Consider the following 15000-nt stretch of genomic DNA (forward strand, 5'->3'; position numbering starts at 1 on the left):
TGGTATCGAAATTTAAATAAACCAGTGTGAAATTGAATGTAAGCTTCGATTGAATTACGAAAACATAAAATGGACGTTTCGGGTTTCCCCTTTCTCAACAAACAGGATGACTGAAACACTACAGATGAATGAGATAACGTGGTAGTGGCGTTGTTCATCTTATTTTATCTGTGTTCGTAATGAAATTAAAACTTGCATTCAATTTCACGTTGTCATTTATTTCTTCGAGCTTACATTTACAATATTGGTATCGTTAAAATAAAATCGATAATTATTTGATGTAACATCACGTACGTACGACGCCAAACGTTGTCCCATAGTCTGAAATTCAATTCTATTTCTACGTCTGTGGCCCACCTTGTCGGGTGCTTTTGTGTTTTAATGGACCCCGGGTGGCGCCGGGTAGATCAAATTCATAAATTAATTATGGCAGGTCGTTGGTTGCACTCGCGCTGGTTTCACTGACCGACCACACACGCACGCAGGGCGAGACCTTTTTTTTTTCTAACCAATGACCAATCAATGTCAAGTGTTGTTTTTCAATGTGTCGTCTGATTGGTTTGGTCGCCTCTTCAAACAATAACAACACATTATCATAATTTGGTGGGGGGGGGGGGGTTTCGATGCTATGGCAATTGGCGAATCCAGTCCGCCAGATTCAATCACTTTCCGTGTATCAGTATCAGTGAGAGAGGAACGAACTTCGAATCGAACCACTTTCCGTCCGTCCGTCAGTGAGAGAGGAATGAACTTTTCGTCTCTGGGTGGTTTTTGCTTGCTTTGCAGACTTCCCCAAAGACACGTCCGGTTTTTCAATTCAATTCAACAAGTTGACATTTAGTTCAAGTGTTTGTGAGTTTACAGCAACAAGCAAAAACGTTTTCTATTCTGTGAACAAGTGGTGTGTACTCTAGAATATGTCGATTAAATTAAAATAGAGTTAGAATAATATTTGATCATTCGTGTTTGAATTCAGGATTGTGTTAGTTTGTGATAGTGATAGAATTATTGACATCTCAGATAATGCGAATTGTTTTGGGCTCATTGTTGATGTCATGGGAATACTCCCAAACTTACCCAACATAATATTATCGTCGCCCCCCCCCCCCCTCCCGCCTTCCATTTGCAAGTCCACCGATTTAAAATCCAGCCCATAACTAAAGTTACGGTCGGTTATCACACACCTACAAACACCTGGGTTAGAATCCATATGGATGTTCAATCTAAAGTAACTTTGGGCGATTTATATTCTTGGCATGTTAAATAATACTATTGTAGAGGTTGCTGCTGTCTTTGTCTTTTGTAAGTTTTTCAATTCAATTATTGTTCTGGTCTCTCCATCATATCGATCATCATAAATAACGTCTATTTCCACCTGCAACGAGAGCTGTATCTCCTCCCCCCTCCCTTCTCTCCGTCCTTTATCATTGTTTCCTCCATTTCTTCCCGCCTTCGACTATAATAATAATATTTAGGTTGCTTGTATTTGTTTTTGGTTGATATTTCGGCATCCGCGTTCAGTGTACTAAAATAGGCACAATATAATGTTGGACACGAGCTGTAGTTGATGTTTGCATTTTTCATTTTCATATTGGCTGGCGCGGTGGACACGTCACTCTGGGTGTTTGTGCTTTCATCATGTCAGGTACGGCAAACTGCCGCTAAAACGTTCTTCAGGCGGACATTTTTTGGGTGTGTCTTCTTACTCTTACATCCATTTTATTTCGTCGTATTCCATCAAGTACCAGAATGACAATTTATATCAATCGAAAGATTATTCCAATTCCTTTAAAATGCTGTCTAAATTATTTATCTGCAGTTTTTTTGTTTTTTGTTTTTAAAAAGATAACCTAATAATGTCTGTCACAGAATGTTCTCGCCTTCATATCTTGCAAAACGAGGCGCTGGTGCCGGTTCAGGGAAAGGGGGCGTGTCCCCTTTTTGTTCTATCGGCTTTTACTTCCTACTTACTTACTTACTTACTTACTTACTTACTTACCGCCCTGCTTCATCATCGAATCAGCCGGCAGTGTGCAGTGTGCACAGACTGGTGCAGTGTGCACTCTTTGTGTATATCGTGCAGCACCCCCTAGTGGTCAGGTAGTTGACTTGTTGCAGTTTGAAATGACATGGTAGATGTTTAAATTAAAACGTTCCTCCTCTCATTGTCTCTCAACCTTTGACTACTGGGATTAAGGCTCAATCGAAAGATTATTCCAATCCCTTTAAGATGCTGTCTAAATTATTTATCTGCGGTTTAAAAAAAAAAAAAAAAAAAAAAAAAAAGGTAACCTAATAATATGACAGAATATTCTTGTTTTTCATATCTTGCAAAACGAGGCGTTGGGGCTCTGCTCGGGGAAAGGGGGGGGGGGGGTGTCCTATTGTTCTGTCGGCTGTTACTTCCTACTTACTTACCGCCCGACTCAAGCCGTCACTCCACTCAATTAGGCCCTTCTCATCGAATGAGCAGGCGCGTGCACTTTGTGTATTTCTTCACGCAGCACTCGCACCCCCCTAGTGGTCAATTGAGTCATTGAAGTTGTTTAAATTTAAATGTTTCTCTCAACCGTGTCTACCGGCCCTTGTTCGGTGATAGTGTGATGATAGTGATAGATTAGGTGATTATTATTATTATTATTATTATTATTATTATTATTATTATTATTATTATTATTATTATTATTATTTATTATTTATTATTATTATTATTATTATTATACTTGTATATGTGTGAGTTATGACAGGAATTCCAGGATTTTCACACCCTCTACTAATAAGGTCGAGCAATTTCCATTAATTCAGTGAATGTAAAATTTGATTTTTGGATTGATGCAAGTTTTGAATACTATGATTAAAAAAAAAAAAAATTGGCTGGGGGAAGGGGGGGGGGGGTGTAATTTGTGTTAGATAATAGATTGATTAAGACATATTACGTGTTATTATAATAATATATATTTGAATCCATTTAGTTTTGTCCGTAAGAATTATGTCGTGCTTTTGAATTCGGCGTTGGTGAAAATGCAGGACAAACAACAGGCTGGTCAACCAATGATGATTTCTTGTATTATTTTAATGACGCGTTGAAGTCAAAAATATGGGAATGTTGACTAAAATAAAAATATGCTGAATGCAAAAAGTCAAGAGTTTGTAGACAAACAAAAAAAAAAAAAGGGAGGGGGGGGGGGTGATAAAAGATCGTTAAATATCGTCTCCATCGAGATGAGAATCTGAGTAGCCAAAACAAATGATTTTCATAGGAATTTCAAGATTTTTCACACCCTCTACTAGATCGAGCAATTCAATGAATGTAAAATTTGAAATTTTGGATTGTTGCAAGTTTTGAATACTTTGATTTTTTTTATTGGGGGGGGGGGGGGGGGGGGGGTATGAGAACATTTGCATAAATATTGGGGGATAATATGATAAATCATTTCAAATGGTTGAGATTGAGGCTGTTGGAGTTTCTGAAAGAATAATGGTTGATTAAAAAACACCCCCCCCCCCCCTAAAAATATTAAGTTCAGTTAAGTGATTTTTCATGGGAACGAATTAAAATATTTTTCGAGACTTAAAGAAAAAGTTTAGTTTTTTTGTGTTTTTTTTTTTCTCCAAAATTTAGGCTAGGTGTTTCTTGAGGAAATAATTTGGCGGGGTAGGTCTCGCAAGGCTGTGACGAGATATACCGAGATGAAAGATTGGGTATTTTGAATTATAATTTATTTGGTTTAACCCGAATTTTCTAGAAATATGTAGAGAGTGAATCTTTCGTAGTTGAGATCATACGTATAAATTCTAATTCCAAGTGGTCGTGGAATCAGCAGCAGTTTGGTTTGGGGGGGGGGGGGGGGGGGGTGGTTCATTGTCATTGGTCTTCAACTGCTCGCCGGCAGGACGGCATGCCTTGTGTCGCGATTCGACCTTCACCTTGATATTGGTCATGCCGGCAGTCGAAACGCCATCCGGGCAAGTCCACTATTTATAGAAACTAGCGAACTAAATCCTGATCGCTGATTGGTTGGTTGACCGGTTTGATTTATACCCTCTTTTTCGTTCTGTTTAGGTCAGTGCGTTCCGCGCCATTTACTTTTCATTGATTTATTTTGAAGATACCACATCGTGTTTGTACAATTGGCGTATTCATAATACCGACGGATTGAGCACAGTGCTGAGTGAGGTGACAACTTCTCAATAATGGACACATTCCTCGCCTATTGAAGTTGTTCTGTCGACTTGATGGAACAATGACTGTTGTTTTGTTTTTGGCTTTATGTACTCGATGAACTCGCAAGTCTACGACGATCAGCTGATGCCATTGCTATCATCATCATCGAGACACCGGCGGAGTGGACGTTCATCATTCATGTTGCAGTCGGCAGTCGTCGTCTATTTATAGAATTGACTCATACTTAACATAATTTCTCCAACTTGTAAAACAGTAGGTATTCACACAACACAATGGAAAATCGTAGCAGGAGAATTGTGAAACCCACTCGTCGTCTGCTGGAGTGCGCAGACCAGAAGATGCTAAGCGTCAACAGTTTGGTGAGATGAATTCAACATTCTCATTTTGTAACCCAGTCAGTAACTGTAACTCAAACTCACATCGCTTTAAATGTTTGGTTAAAAATAATAAAACTAAAACTATAACTAAACTCAAAATGTTAACAAAAATAAAAACAAAGACTAAGGATAGTTAATAATATGTAGGCTATTCATCCGACGTGCACTTATTTGCAGGTCTGATAACCCAATTCATTATATTTATATTATGGGCACATTTTTTTTTTGTTATAATGGAAATATTTTATTTTTTAATTTTAAATAAAAATGATGCAAAATATTGTCCATTACTACAATGTTAAATTAGGCCCATAATTTGGTTCGGGTGTCAGACCTGCATGTATATATGCACGTCGTAACCATCCAATCACTTGTTATATATTTTAAATACTGTTCACACTCGTCAGTGTTTTAAGCATTTAACCAATAAATAACCAACTATACTGTTACTCCGCCGTATTCGTTTCTAACACGGGATACATGAAATATTTATTGATTATTTGGATTGACCTTGGCCTGTGGTTTGGAACGTTGGTCATTTCAAACCAGTTGTTTTATTTTTATTCTACCTTAATTATTTCTTCTTCTTCTGTCATTGTCCAAGTTCCACATCTTACTTCTGTCTTTTCTTCTTCTTCTTCTTCTTCTTCTTCTTCTTCTTCTTCTTCTTCTTCTTCTTCTTCTTCTTCTTCTTCTTCTTCTTCTTCTTCTTCTTCTTCTTCTTCTTCTTCTTCTTCTTTTCCATCTTTTTCTTCTGTCATCACTAATTCATTATCAAAATATATCAAAGTACGGCTTGAAGAGAATTTGTCTACCATGGTCAAAATTCCCAAGCGAGACCCGAGTTTATTCTGGTGTTGTATAGATCTGGACAATTGCAATTGCTTGCTACCTTTTAGATAGGAAACCAGTGTGCAGCAAAGTGATTTCAACCAGATGTAACAAAACCGTTACCCTTTCAATTCATTGCGGGGTTGGCAGGGCAGGGGGTCCACAAAACATCTTGATTGGGGAAGGTCCAGGGTTCGAGACCTGCTCTGATCGGCGCATGGTTGGGAACTCGGTAAAGGCTCTTTACTCATATTCTTTCACCGTACTCAGGTGTAAGATAAGTACTTAACAGCTTTTGTCTTTATCCAAAAAAATAAAAATGTAATATCTCTTAACAGGCACGTTAAGTGGTGCTGTTGCCTAGGGATCCCTTGTAAAGCACTTTGAGCATGTTTATTGGGTATTGTGCTATAATAATAATAATAATAATAATGAAATTTATTTATATTGCGCCCACTCCTCTATAAAATAAAGCTCTAGGGCCTAACAATAACTTCAATCCATTCAAATTTCTCTCTCTCTCACTAACTAACTCTATCTATCTATCTATCTCACTCCCAGTCTCTCTTGCTCTCTAACTCTCTCTCTCTCTCTCTCTCTCTCTCTCTCTCTAACTCTCTCTCTCTCTCTAACTCTGCGGGTGGTTGGATGGGAGCATCACCCTTGAATCATATACCTATGATGTTCGCATGGGTGTACGATCCCATAGTGATGTCGTTTCTTCTTCTCTTTACTAGCATATCCTGCTTCTTTGGTTTGTGATTGTATTTTTGACAGGGGATATATTTTTTTTCTGTAAATCTTCTGCCTGTTTGTTCTTGGTTATTTATAATTTAGCTTATGATATCTTTAGGTTATGATTTTGATTTACATTTGTACTATTTTTGTTATAGATTGCTTGTTTTTTTGTTTCAGCGGTCTCTCATATAACCTCAATTGTGTTGGAAGAGAACTAAAGCAACAAACAAACAAAAAAAAAAAAATCTCGCTAACTCTCTCTCTCTCTCTCTCTCTCTCTCTCTATCTATCTATCTATCTATCTATCTATCTATCTATCTATCTCACTCCCAGTCTCTCTCTCTCTCTCTAACTCTCTCTCTATAGCGATATCCATGGATTTTAATATCGGGTGCGAGAAATAAAAAAGGGAAAATGTGATAATCCTTTATAAGCCTGTAATTGCCACCTGACCATACCTGATACTTCTTCTTCTTCATTCCCGTCACGTCACATGGTCAGTCCGGTCTGGTGAATGAAGCCCACAGTGGTCCTGAGGTCGTTCTCACTGCCGTACAGCTTCTTTGAGTATGGGGTTGGGTCAGGCCAGATGTTCCTTCTCAACTGGTTGTACCTTGGACATTCCATTAGGACATGATGTCCATTTTCATTTTCAAGTCAGACCTGATATAAGACTGAAATTTCATCACAATCAAACAAAATTTATTGAACTTTGTGTACACAAATTTTTTCAGGAAAATATATTCGTTGGACAATTGTGTCAAATTTGCCACTTCGAAAATTTTGATGTAATTCTCAAATTTCGATGGGATTTTTCAATCCCCTATTTTACTTTATGACTGTGCGTAGCCTCTTTTCTAAGATGGAATGGATTTTCTAGTGTTTTGAGTTTGCGATTTCATACCATGCAGTGGGTGGGGTTCATGACCTCTCATAGTGGGCAGGGAGGTACTACTTGCTGTGTCTTCTATCTCCCTATATCTGGGTGGGGTTCCTGACCTCCCATAGTGGACAGGGAGGTACTTGGCTGTGTCTTCTATCCTCCTATATCTGGGTGGGGTTCCTGACCTCCCATAGTGGGCAGGGAGGTACTTGGCTGTGTCTTCTATCCCCCTATATCTGGGTGGGGTTCCTGACCTCCCATAGTGGGCAGGGAGGTACTTGCTGTGTCTTCTATCCCCCTATATCTGGGTGGGGTTCCTGACCTCCCATAGTGGGCAGGGAGGTACTTGCTGTGTCTTCTATCCCCCTATATCTGGGTGGGGTTCCTGACCTCCCATAGTGGGCAGGGAGGTACTTGCTGTGTCTTCTATCCCCCTATATCTGGGTGGGGTTCCTGACCTCCCATAGTGGGCAGGGAGGTACTTGCTGTGTCTTCTATCCCCTTATATCTGTTTTCCAACTTGCTTTCAGTCTTTGTCTTGGAATGCGATTACTTGGTTTTGTCCAGGCCCTGGCTTGAGTCCTAGCTGGGAGGGAAACAGTCAAATGCATAGTTATTGTTTTGGGAGATGATATTTTTTTTTTTCGTTGTAAATCATCTCTGTTATGTTATATTAAATGTGTTATTTCGAATGTATAATGCAAGCATTTGAGTGTATTCCTCTTTGTTGGATCTTGTGCTTGTAACGGGATGAGACTTATAGGTGATCTCAAACTAAGTACATTGGTGGTATGCTCTTGGAATCTACATCTGATCCCTATTTGTTCCCAGTTCCCCTATGTCTTACTTTTTCTTTGGTGCTTTAATTGTAATTCTAGAACTTTTTACTGTCCCATTTTCTTCCATTTTATATTGAGCGTTTATATACCGCAATATCCACTTAACGTGCTCAAAGCGCTTTACAAGGGGTCCCTGGTCAACAGCAACATTTAACATGTAGGACGAGACATGACGCCTGTTAGGCGATATTACAATTTTTCGGACAAAGACAACGCTGTTAACGGCCAGGTACTCATTTTACACCTGAATACGGTGAGAGAATGTGATTAAAGAGTCTTTTCCAAGGACTCAACTATGCGTCGAGCGAGGCTCGAACCCAGGACCTTCCGATCTGAAAGCGAGTGTCATACCACTAGACCACATAGCCTTTTTACTGGCGCTGATATAACCTAAATGTGTTGCAAGCGCCGTGAAACCCTTGAAAACAAAAAAAAAAACGTCATCCCATGCATTTTGAATTGACTCTTTTTCACTCTGCTTCTCTGTGTAAACTGATGTCGGGGCCCTTACAAACCACGTTGGACATCACTGACCAAATACTGTAGTCCATTGAGTTTGAATTCCAAGTCAGGACTCATTGGGGGTCATTCGTTCGTCTTTACAAATTTATTGAATACTCTAGATAATCATCAAACTCTGCAATCGATAATCTTACGCGTTGTTTTAATTCCGTTCAATTTAGACCTACTTACTTACATATCTAATGCCTTTTTTTTTTTTTTGGTTTACTTTCCAAGATTTTTCTACAGAGAGGACCTACAAAATATCTCTGTCGTCTATCTGGAGTTTAGTAATGTATTTATGTCCTTATTGTTTTTTTGTTATTTAAAAAAAAAAAAAATTTTAGCTGAAGAAGGGTTTTGAGCCCGAAACGTTCCGTGTTTTGTTGTTTTTTTGAAGTTGTTATATTCATTTTTTGTTTATTGCTTTTTACAGTCTGTCACGGGTTTGACGTTTTTCCTCTCATTTTTACATTCGTCATTCCTGCCTAACCTCTCACAATTGGATTCAATAGTCTGATGTCACGGCGCCCAGCAACGGCGGCCATCGTGGTTCTAAACAAAGAAAATCGGTACTTTTTGTTCTTCATGCTGGCTAGAACTTTTCATATGCCTTGTGGTCAGAATGTGTAAAAGTCAAAACATGACAAGATTTATAATGTGTTTTTTTTTCCCCACTCGATATGGTTTTATGTAAGTCGGAGAAATATTTCATAAGGGTATTCGCCATTGTTCCGATAGTTTAGAGCCAGTTACTAAGTGACCATGCGTCATTACGAGGGAAGTGACGTTACGACTGTTGAAGCGTATTACAGTTCTCATCTCATTTAGAAATAAATAATAACGTGAAGTTGAATGATTCATCTTAAATACGCCACTACCACATCATCTCATTCATCGGTGGTGTTTCAATCATCCTGTTTTGTTGATAAAGGGGAAACCCGAATCGCTCAATTGATCTGTTTTTTGTAAATAAATTGAAGCTTACATTCAACTTCACGTTATTATTTTATTTCTTCGAGCTTCGAGCAGTAACATTCACACACGTCATTTAGACAACACAAAAAAAAATCATCCATTTTAGCTCTGGAAAAATTGAGTTTTCATCAGATTTTCTGGCTAAAAGTCAGATCAGTTGTATGTGTGTCATCATATACTCCTTTATGATTTTAAAGGCTGATGCTATTTGATGGGAAAGACAGTTTTTCACAAAATATTTTCCTATCAGTGCTTCCTCTTTTATGCGGATTTCCGCATTTTTAATGATCAGTGAAAAATCCGCACTTGTCAAAAACCAAGAGAAATATCCGGGGGAAATTTTTTTTATTGGAGTGCTTAACAAAAATCATAATTTTGATGCCAAAGTGGCTCCAAATGGCTCTAATCTCACGTCAATTAAAAAAAAATTATTCGGGGAAGCATGCCCCCGGACCCCTCTATGGCACTCGCATTGCACGCCTTAGGCGGGCATCTAAAAAAATCCGCCATTTTGACAATTTCTTGTAGGCTAAAAGGGTGAATTTTATTTTTTTTAGATTGCCAAAAGGGAGCTAGTTAGGAAAATGAATTGCATTCCTTTCCCCCTTCCCCATTCCATTGCCTAATACATGTGATATGTAGTTTTGCCAGCTGTGCTATGTTGACCTCCTAAAAATTACACATTTTTAAACTTTCCTAAAAATTACACATTTTTAGACTTTCCTGTAAATTACAAATTTTTTGAGCTTCCTAAAAATTACAAATTTTTAGAGCTTCCTAAAAATTACACATTTTTGGACTTTCCTAAAAATTACACATTTTTGGACTTTCCTAAAAATTACACATTTTTGGACTTTCCTAAAAATTACACATTTTTGGACTTTCCTAAAAATTACACATTTTTGGACTTTCCTAAAAATTACACATTTTTGGACTTTCAAGTGGGCAGGTCTGGGTTAGATGAATTCCTTATTGAGTTCTCGTTTCCTTTGATATTTCAGATGTGCACCACTGAGCTGTACAACGGCACAGAGGAGCCCTCTGACCGACCACAACAGTGTCTGTCACCTTTTGCTGTTGCTCCGCCTAAAAAACGTGCCAGGCAGTGGCAAAACCAGTCATTGTCTCCTCTGGCCGATGATAACGGCCGGAAACATCAACAGGGTCTGAGCTCTGTTAGCCCGAATAATAGTAGATATGTTAATACCGTTGTCAGCCTCAAAGATCGACAACAAGCAGTCACGGGGGGTCACGAGTTACCCCTAGATTTGAGTCAGATCGATGGTGTTCCCAAGAAGAAGAAACTAAGTAGGAAACAGACGAGGGGTGGTGGAAGGGAAGGGGTGAGAGGGTGTGTGAAGGAGTCTCTTGAAGCTAGGAATGGGAAGAGGAAACGTTCATCCTCAGCTACAGACTCGGTGTCATCCTCGTCATCGCCTTCGGTATCGCCGGTCATCATGGAAGGCAAATTGACTTCAAGGTCAGACAGAAGGCAGAACATATCGGCAGTCAGTGTCAGGGACGATGTGTCTTTGTCCAGTTGTAAATTTCTCTCACCATCAAATCCAGGGGCAGCTAATGAGGACTCGATTCAGTTGAGTGTCAGTCCTTCAAGGGATAGAGTTGACACAGCTCTCTATGAAAGGAGTAAGATTGCTTCTTTGTTACAGGCAGCCCCAACACTTGCGCCTACCTCACCTTCATCATCATCATCATTATCTACAAATTGTCTTTCAGTATCTCCTGCATCTTCTAATAGATGCTCTGATAACTCGTGTTGCTTAAATGATTTTACGAAAGTTCAGCCGCTAAATCGTGATGTCCATTCACGTCCACCTGCGGCAAGTGTTACGTCCTCCATGATGTCCTCCTATTCCCAATCCCAGCAGCCTCTGCAGCAGCAGCCTTTTACGCAGGGTAAGGTCAAGAAAAAGTGGACTCAGCGAATGATGGTCGAGGCCAGACAGGAAGAGGAATTAGCCATGGCGAAGAAAGAATTCACGCAGATTTCATCCGAAAGTCCAATTTCTAATCATGGAGCTGCCTCTCTGGATGATCAAAATCATCAACAATCACCAGTAAAGCCCCATTCCAATATCGGTGATGTTGATAGAATTGGTGCTAAAATGGAAGACAAGCCCATTCGGTACCCCTGGGGTGAAATGAACCCGTCCAAACAGCCACTCCCTCCCCCACCCCCCATCAACACCTCCTTCCCCCTTCCAATTAGTGGACAAGCCCATAAGTCACACACGTTGTACAAGGCGCTGACCAGTGAGATCAGTCCTCCTAGACAACGGTCTGCCATGGTTCCTGGTCCTCGTTTACACAGGCCTTCCCCGATCAAACCCCCTCTTCCATCCACATCTGTATCATCATTGTCATTGTCGTCGTCGTCGTCTAGACCAGAGACTAAAAACGGACACCACAATACATTCGATCCGATCACCGCTTGTGGTAAAAAATTCACAGATCACATCGTAGAGCAGCTGGTTCTTCATGGCTCGTCCAATGACAATAAGGACACTGTCGTATTTCCCCCATCCCTCCCCTCCTCCTCCTCATCCACCACAACTACTACATCCCAACCTTCTGACTTTTCTTTGGCATCTTCAAGAAATTTTAGAGGGATTGAAAGTTCCTCGGTTAATGATAGTAATTTTTGCAATAGGAACTCTTCTGTGTCTGGGGAAATTGAATCTAATGGTGGAATCTGGTCCAACGTGGCCAGCCATGTCCCGATGGGAGGCAAGCAGTACCTTGGGAGCAAGTCTGGAGAGTTGAAGGTCAGGGACGTTGCATCGTTTCCTGCCAGTAGCTTGGTAGAGAAAGTAGCCAGGAGAGTAAGTTTGATGGATATTTTAAAAGACTTTGTTCGTCCGGTCAATGTCGGTTTGAGATTTTTGTCGTGTGTGCTGTTGACTGTTGTCTTTTTGTGGTCAGCATGATTTGTGTGAGACTGGAAATGTATTGCTGTGTCCTTAGACTTGATTGTTGTTTTGCCACACACACGGTCGCCCTAAAACTTGATTGTTGTTCTGCTGTGTTCTTTTCCATACTTTTTCATTCTTAATTCTATCCATCCATTCTATTGTAAGTAGCTTATGCATGCACCTGTTTACCAAAATCTGTATCCTCCTTACACGCCTGCAGTGCATTCCAATTTTCGATTAATGAATAGAAAAGTGGAAATTGCTTCAACAGATTTTTTTTTGTCTTTTGGAACCAGAGAAGCTTCTTTGGGAGAGAAAAAATGGTTAAAGTATTGATTTTTATTGTCAGACCTGGACGTGTGAGATCGAATTGATCGATTTTGTAACAAGTGATTTAAACACTTTCAAATCTTGCTTTTAAAGACTATTATCATATTTTGTTGTTGTTAAATTGAATTCGTACCACTTTTCCATCAACATCTGTCTTACCGTAATATGTTTTTTTTTATATCACTGTAAAGCGCTTAGAGCCTGTGACAACGGGATAAAACGCTATATAAATGCCATTTATTATAATTATTATTATTTAGCATTTTTGGAGACCAGTCATATCAGAATAATGGTTTGAATAAAACATCTATCATTGATACAGATCTGGTTTTTTTTCTCTCAAAATTTGGAACCCCCCCCCCCCCCACTCTCTCAATGTAGAAAATATAAAGATTTTTATGATTTTTTTCTTCTTCCTTATCTTGTGGCAGGTCGACATATTATTTTGCATCAATTTTCCGCAATGTCTGAAAGATCTTTTCTAATACTTATGTTCTTATGTTTTCCTTGTGTGGCATAACATATCATATGATTTATCTTTCTCACCGATATACTATGTTAAATGCTTACAAAATACTTTGTATGTTGTGTGTTACAGTGTTTATAAATGAATTCGTTACAGTTTTGTTTTGAGTTATTTTTCTTTTGATGTCGAGTTGGTTTTTTTTATAAGCCACCGTTTTAGGTTAAAGCTTTACTTAAAAATTTTGTTTGTTTTGTTGTTGTTGAGTGGTTATTCAGTTTTTTGTTGTGGTTTCTTGTTTGTTTTGTTGTTGTTGAGTGGTTATTCAGTTTTTTGTTGTGGTTTCTTGTTTGTTTTGTTGTTGTTGAGTGGTTATTCAGTTTTTTGTTGTGGTTTCTTGTTTGTTTTGTTGTTGTTGAGTGGTTATTCAGTTTTTTGTTGTGGTTTCTTGTTTGTTTTGTTGTTGTTGAGTGGTTATTCAGTTTTTTGTTGTGGTTTCTTGTTTGTTTTGTTGTTGTTGAGTGGTTATTCAGTTTTTTTGTTGTGGTTTCTTGTTTGTTTTGTTGTTGTTGAGTGGTTATTCAGTTTTTTGTTGTGGTTTCTTGTTTGTGTTTGTTGTTGTTGAGTGGTTATTCAGTTTTTTGTTGTGGTTTCTTGTTTTGTTTTGTTGTTGTTGAGTGGTTATTCAGTTTTTTGTTGTGGTTTCTTGTTTGTTTTGTTGTTGTTGAGTGGTTATTCAGTTTTTTGTTGTGGTTTCTTGTTGTATTTTTTTTTTTGGTGGTTAATTTCTTATTTTGATATTTAAAAAAAAAACTGATTTCAATTTCCAGATTGCAATATTGTATTTATAGTAGTTGGAGACCCACTAATATCAGTTTCATTTAATTTCTGTTGTACTAAATGTTTAACCTGCATCCTGTCTAATGTTGACTAACAAAACAAAACATACGACGTATACATCCATTTTTTCAATCCTCAAATTATTTAAACAATAATTAATTGAAATAGGATTCAATAGTCTGATGGTCACGTCTGCCCAGCAACAAGCAGCTTGGTTCTAAACAATGAAAATCAGTACTTTTTATTCTTCATGCTGGTTAAAACATTTTCACATGTCATGTGATCAGAATGTGTAAAAGTCATAATATGCTCAAATTTATAATGTTTTTCTCCTCTGGATACACTTTAATGCTCATCGGAGAAGTATTTCATACGGACGTCCGCCATTGTTCCGATAGTTTAGAACCAGTTACTAAGTTACTATTAGTGATTACAAGGGAAGTGACGTCACGACTATTGAAACCCATTACAGTGTCCAGTTTTGTTTGGCCAGTCTTGTGTTGTGTGTATAAAACATTTTAAAATGTGAATTCCTTCATACAAAGTTTGTTTGAAGCGTTCAAATCTGTCCCAGTTAATTCTTATTTTGTGTCAATTTCACCACAGCCTTGCCAATTAGTATGATTTCTCATATTTTCATACGCTTCTAGGTCCAAATTATGGTTATATGGGAATATTTATTATTGACATATGATAAATGAATCAAGAGTTTGTATTAAAAAGGAGAAAAAATAATAAAAAGTGGAATAGTTCACAGTCATTTAATATCGTCTTCAGGTCATTTAATAATATCATCTTCAGGTCATTTAATAATATCGTCTTCAACAGGTCATATAATATCGTCTTCAGCAGGTCATTTAATAATATCATCTTCAGGTCATTTAATAATATCGTCTTCAGCAGGTCATTTAATAATATCATCTTCAGGTCATTTAATAATATCGTCTTCAGCAGGTCATTTAATAATATCATCTTCAGGTCATTTAATAATATCGTCTTCAGGTCATTTAATAATATCGTCTTCAGGTCATTTAATAATATCGTCTTCAGATCATTTAATAATATCGTCTTCAGCAGGTCATTTAATATCATCTTCAGGTC

General features: G+C 38.2%; 1 protein-coding gene across 5 annotated transcripts in view; it reads left to right on the forward strand.

Annotated features, from left to right (window-relative positions):
* LOC144959843 (uncharacterized) overlaps nucleotides 1-15000 on the forward strand; it is a 96153-nt gene that overhangs the window by 66938 nt on the left and 14215 nt on the right. For 2 of the 5 annotated variants that reach the window (XR_013642694.1, XM_078892630.1), the window contains exon 5: nucleotides 10335-12176. Coding sequence is in view for 4 of the 5 variants with exons in the window: in XM_078892630.1 (XP_078748756.1) it covers nucleotides 10335-12176 (1842 nt within the window). In the remaining variant the exon portion in view is untranslated. Of the gene's footprint in view, nucleotides 1-638; nucleotides 902-2372; nucleotides 2622-4063; nucleotides 4546-10334; nucleotides 12177-15000 lie in introns of those variants that run through there. The other 3 variants (XM_078892631.1, XM_078892633.1, XM_078892632.1) reach the window with 3 other exon arrangements.

Source organism: Berghia stephanieae, chromosome 14 (genome assembly GCF_034508935.2).
Source record: "Berghia stephanieae isolate SIO BIC M18660-M18661 chromosome 14, UCSD_Bste_1.3, whole genome shotgun sequence".
NCBI lineage: Eukaryota > Metazoa > Mollusca > Gastropoda > Nudibranchia > Aeolidiidae > Berghia > Berghia stephanieae.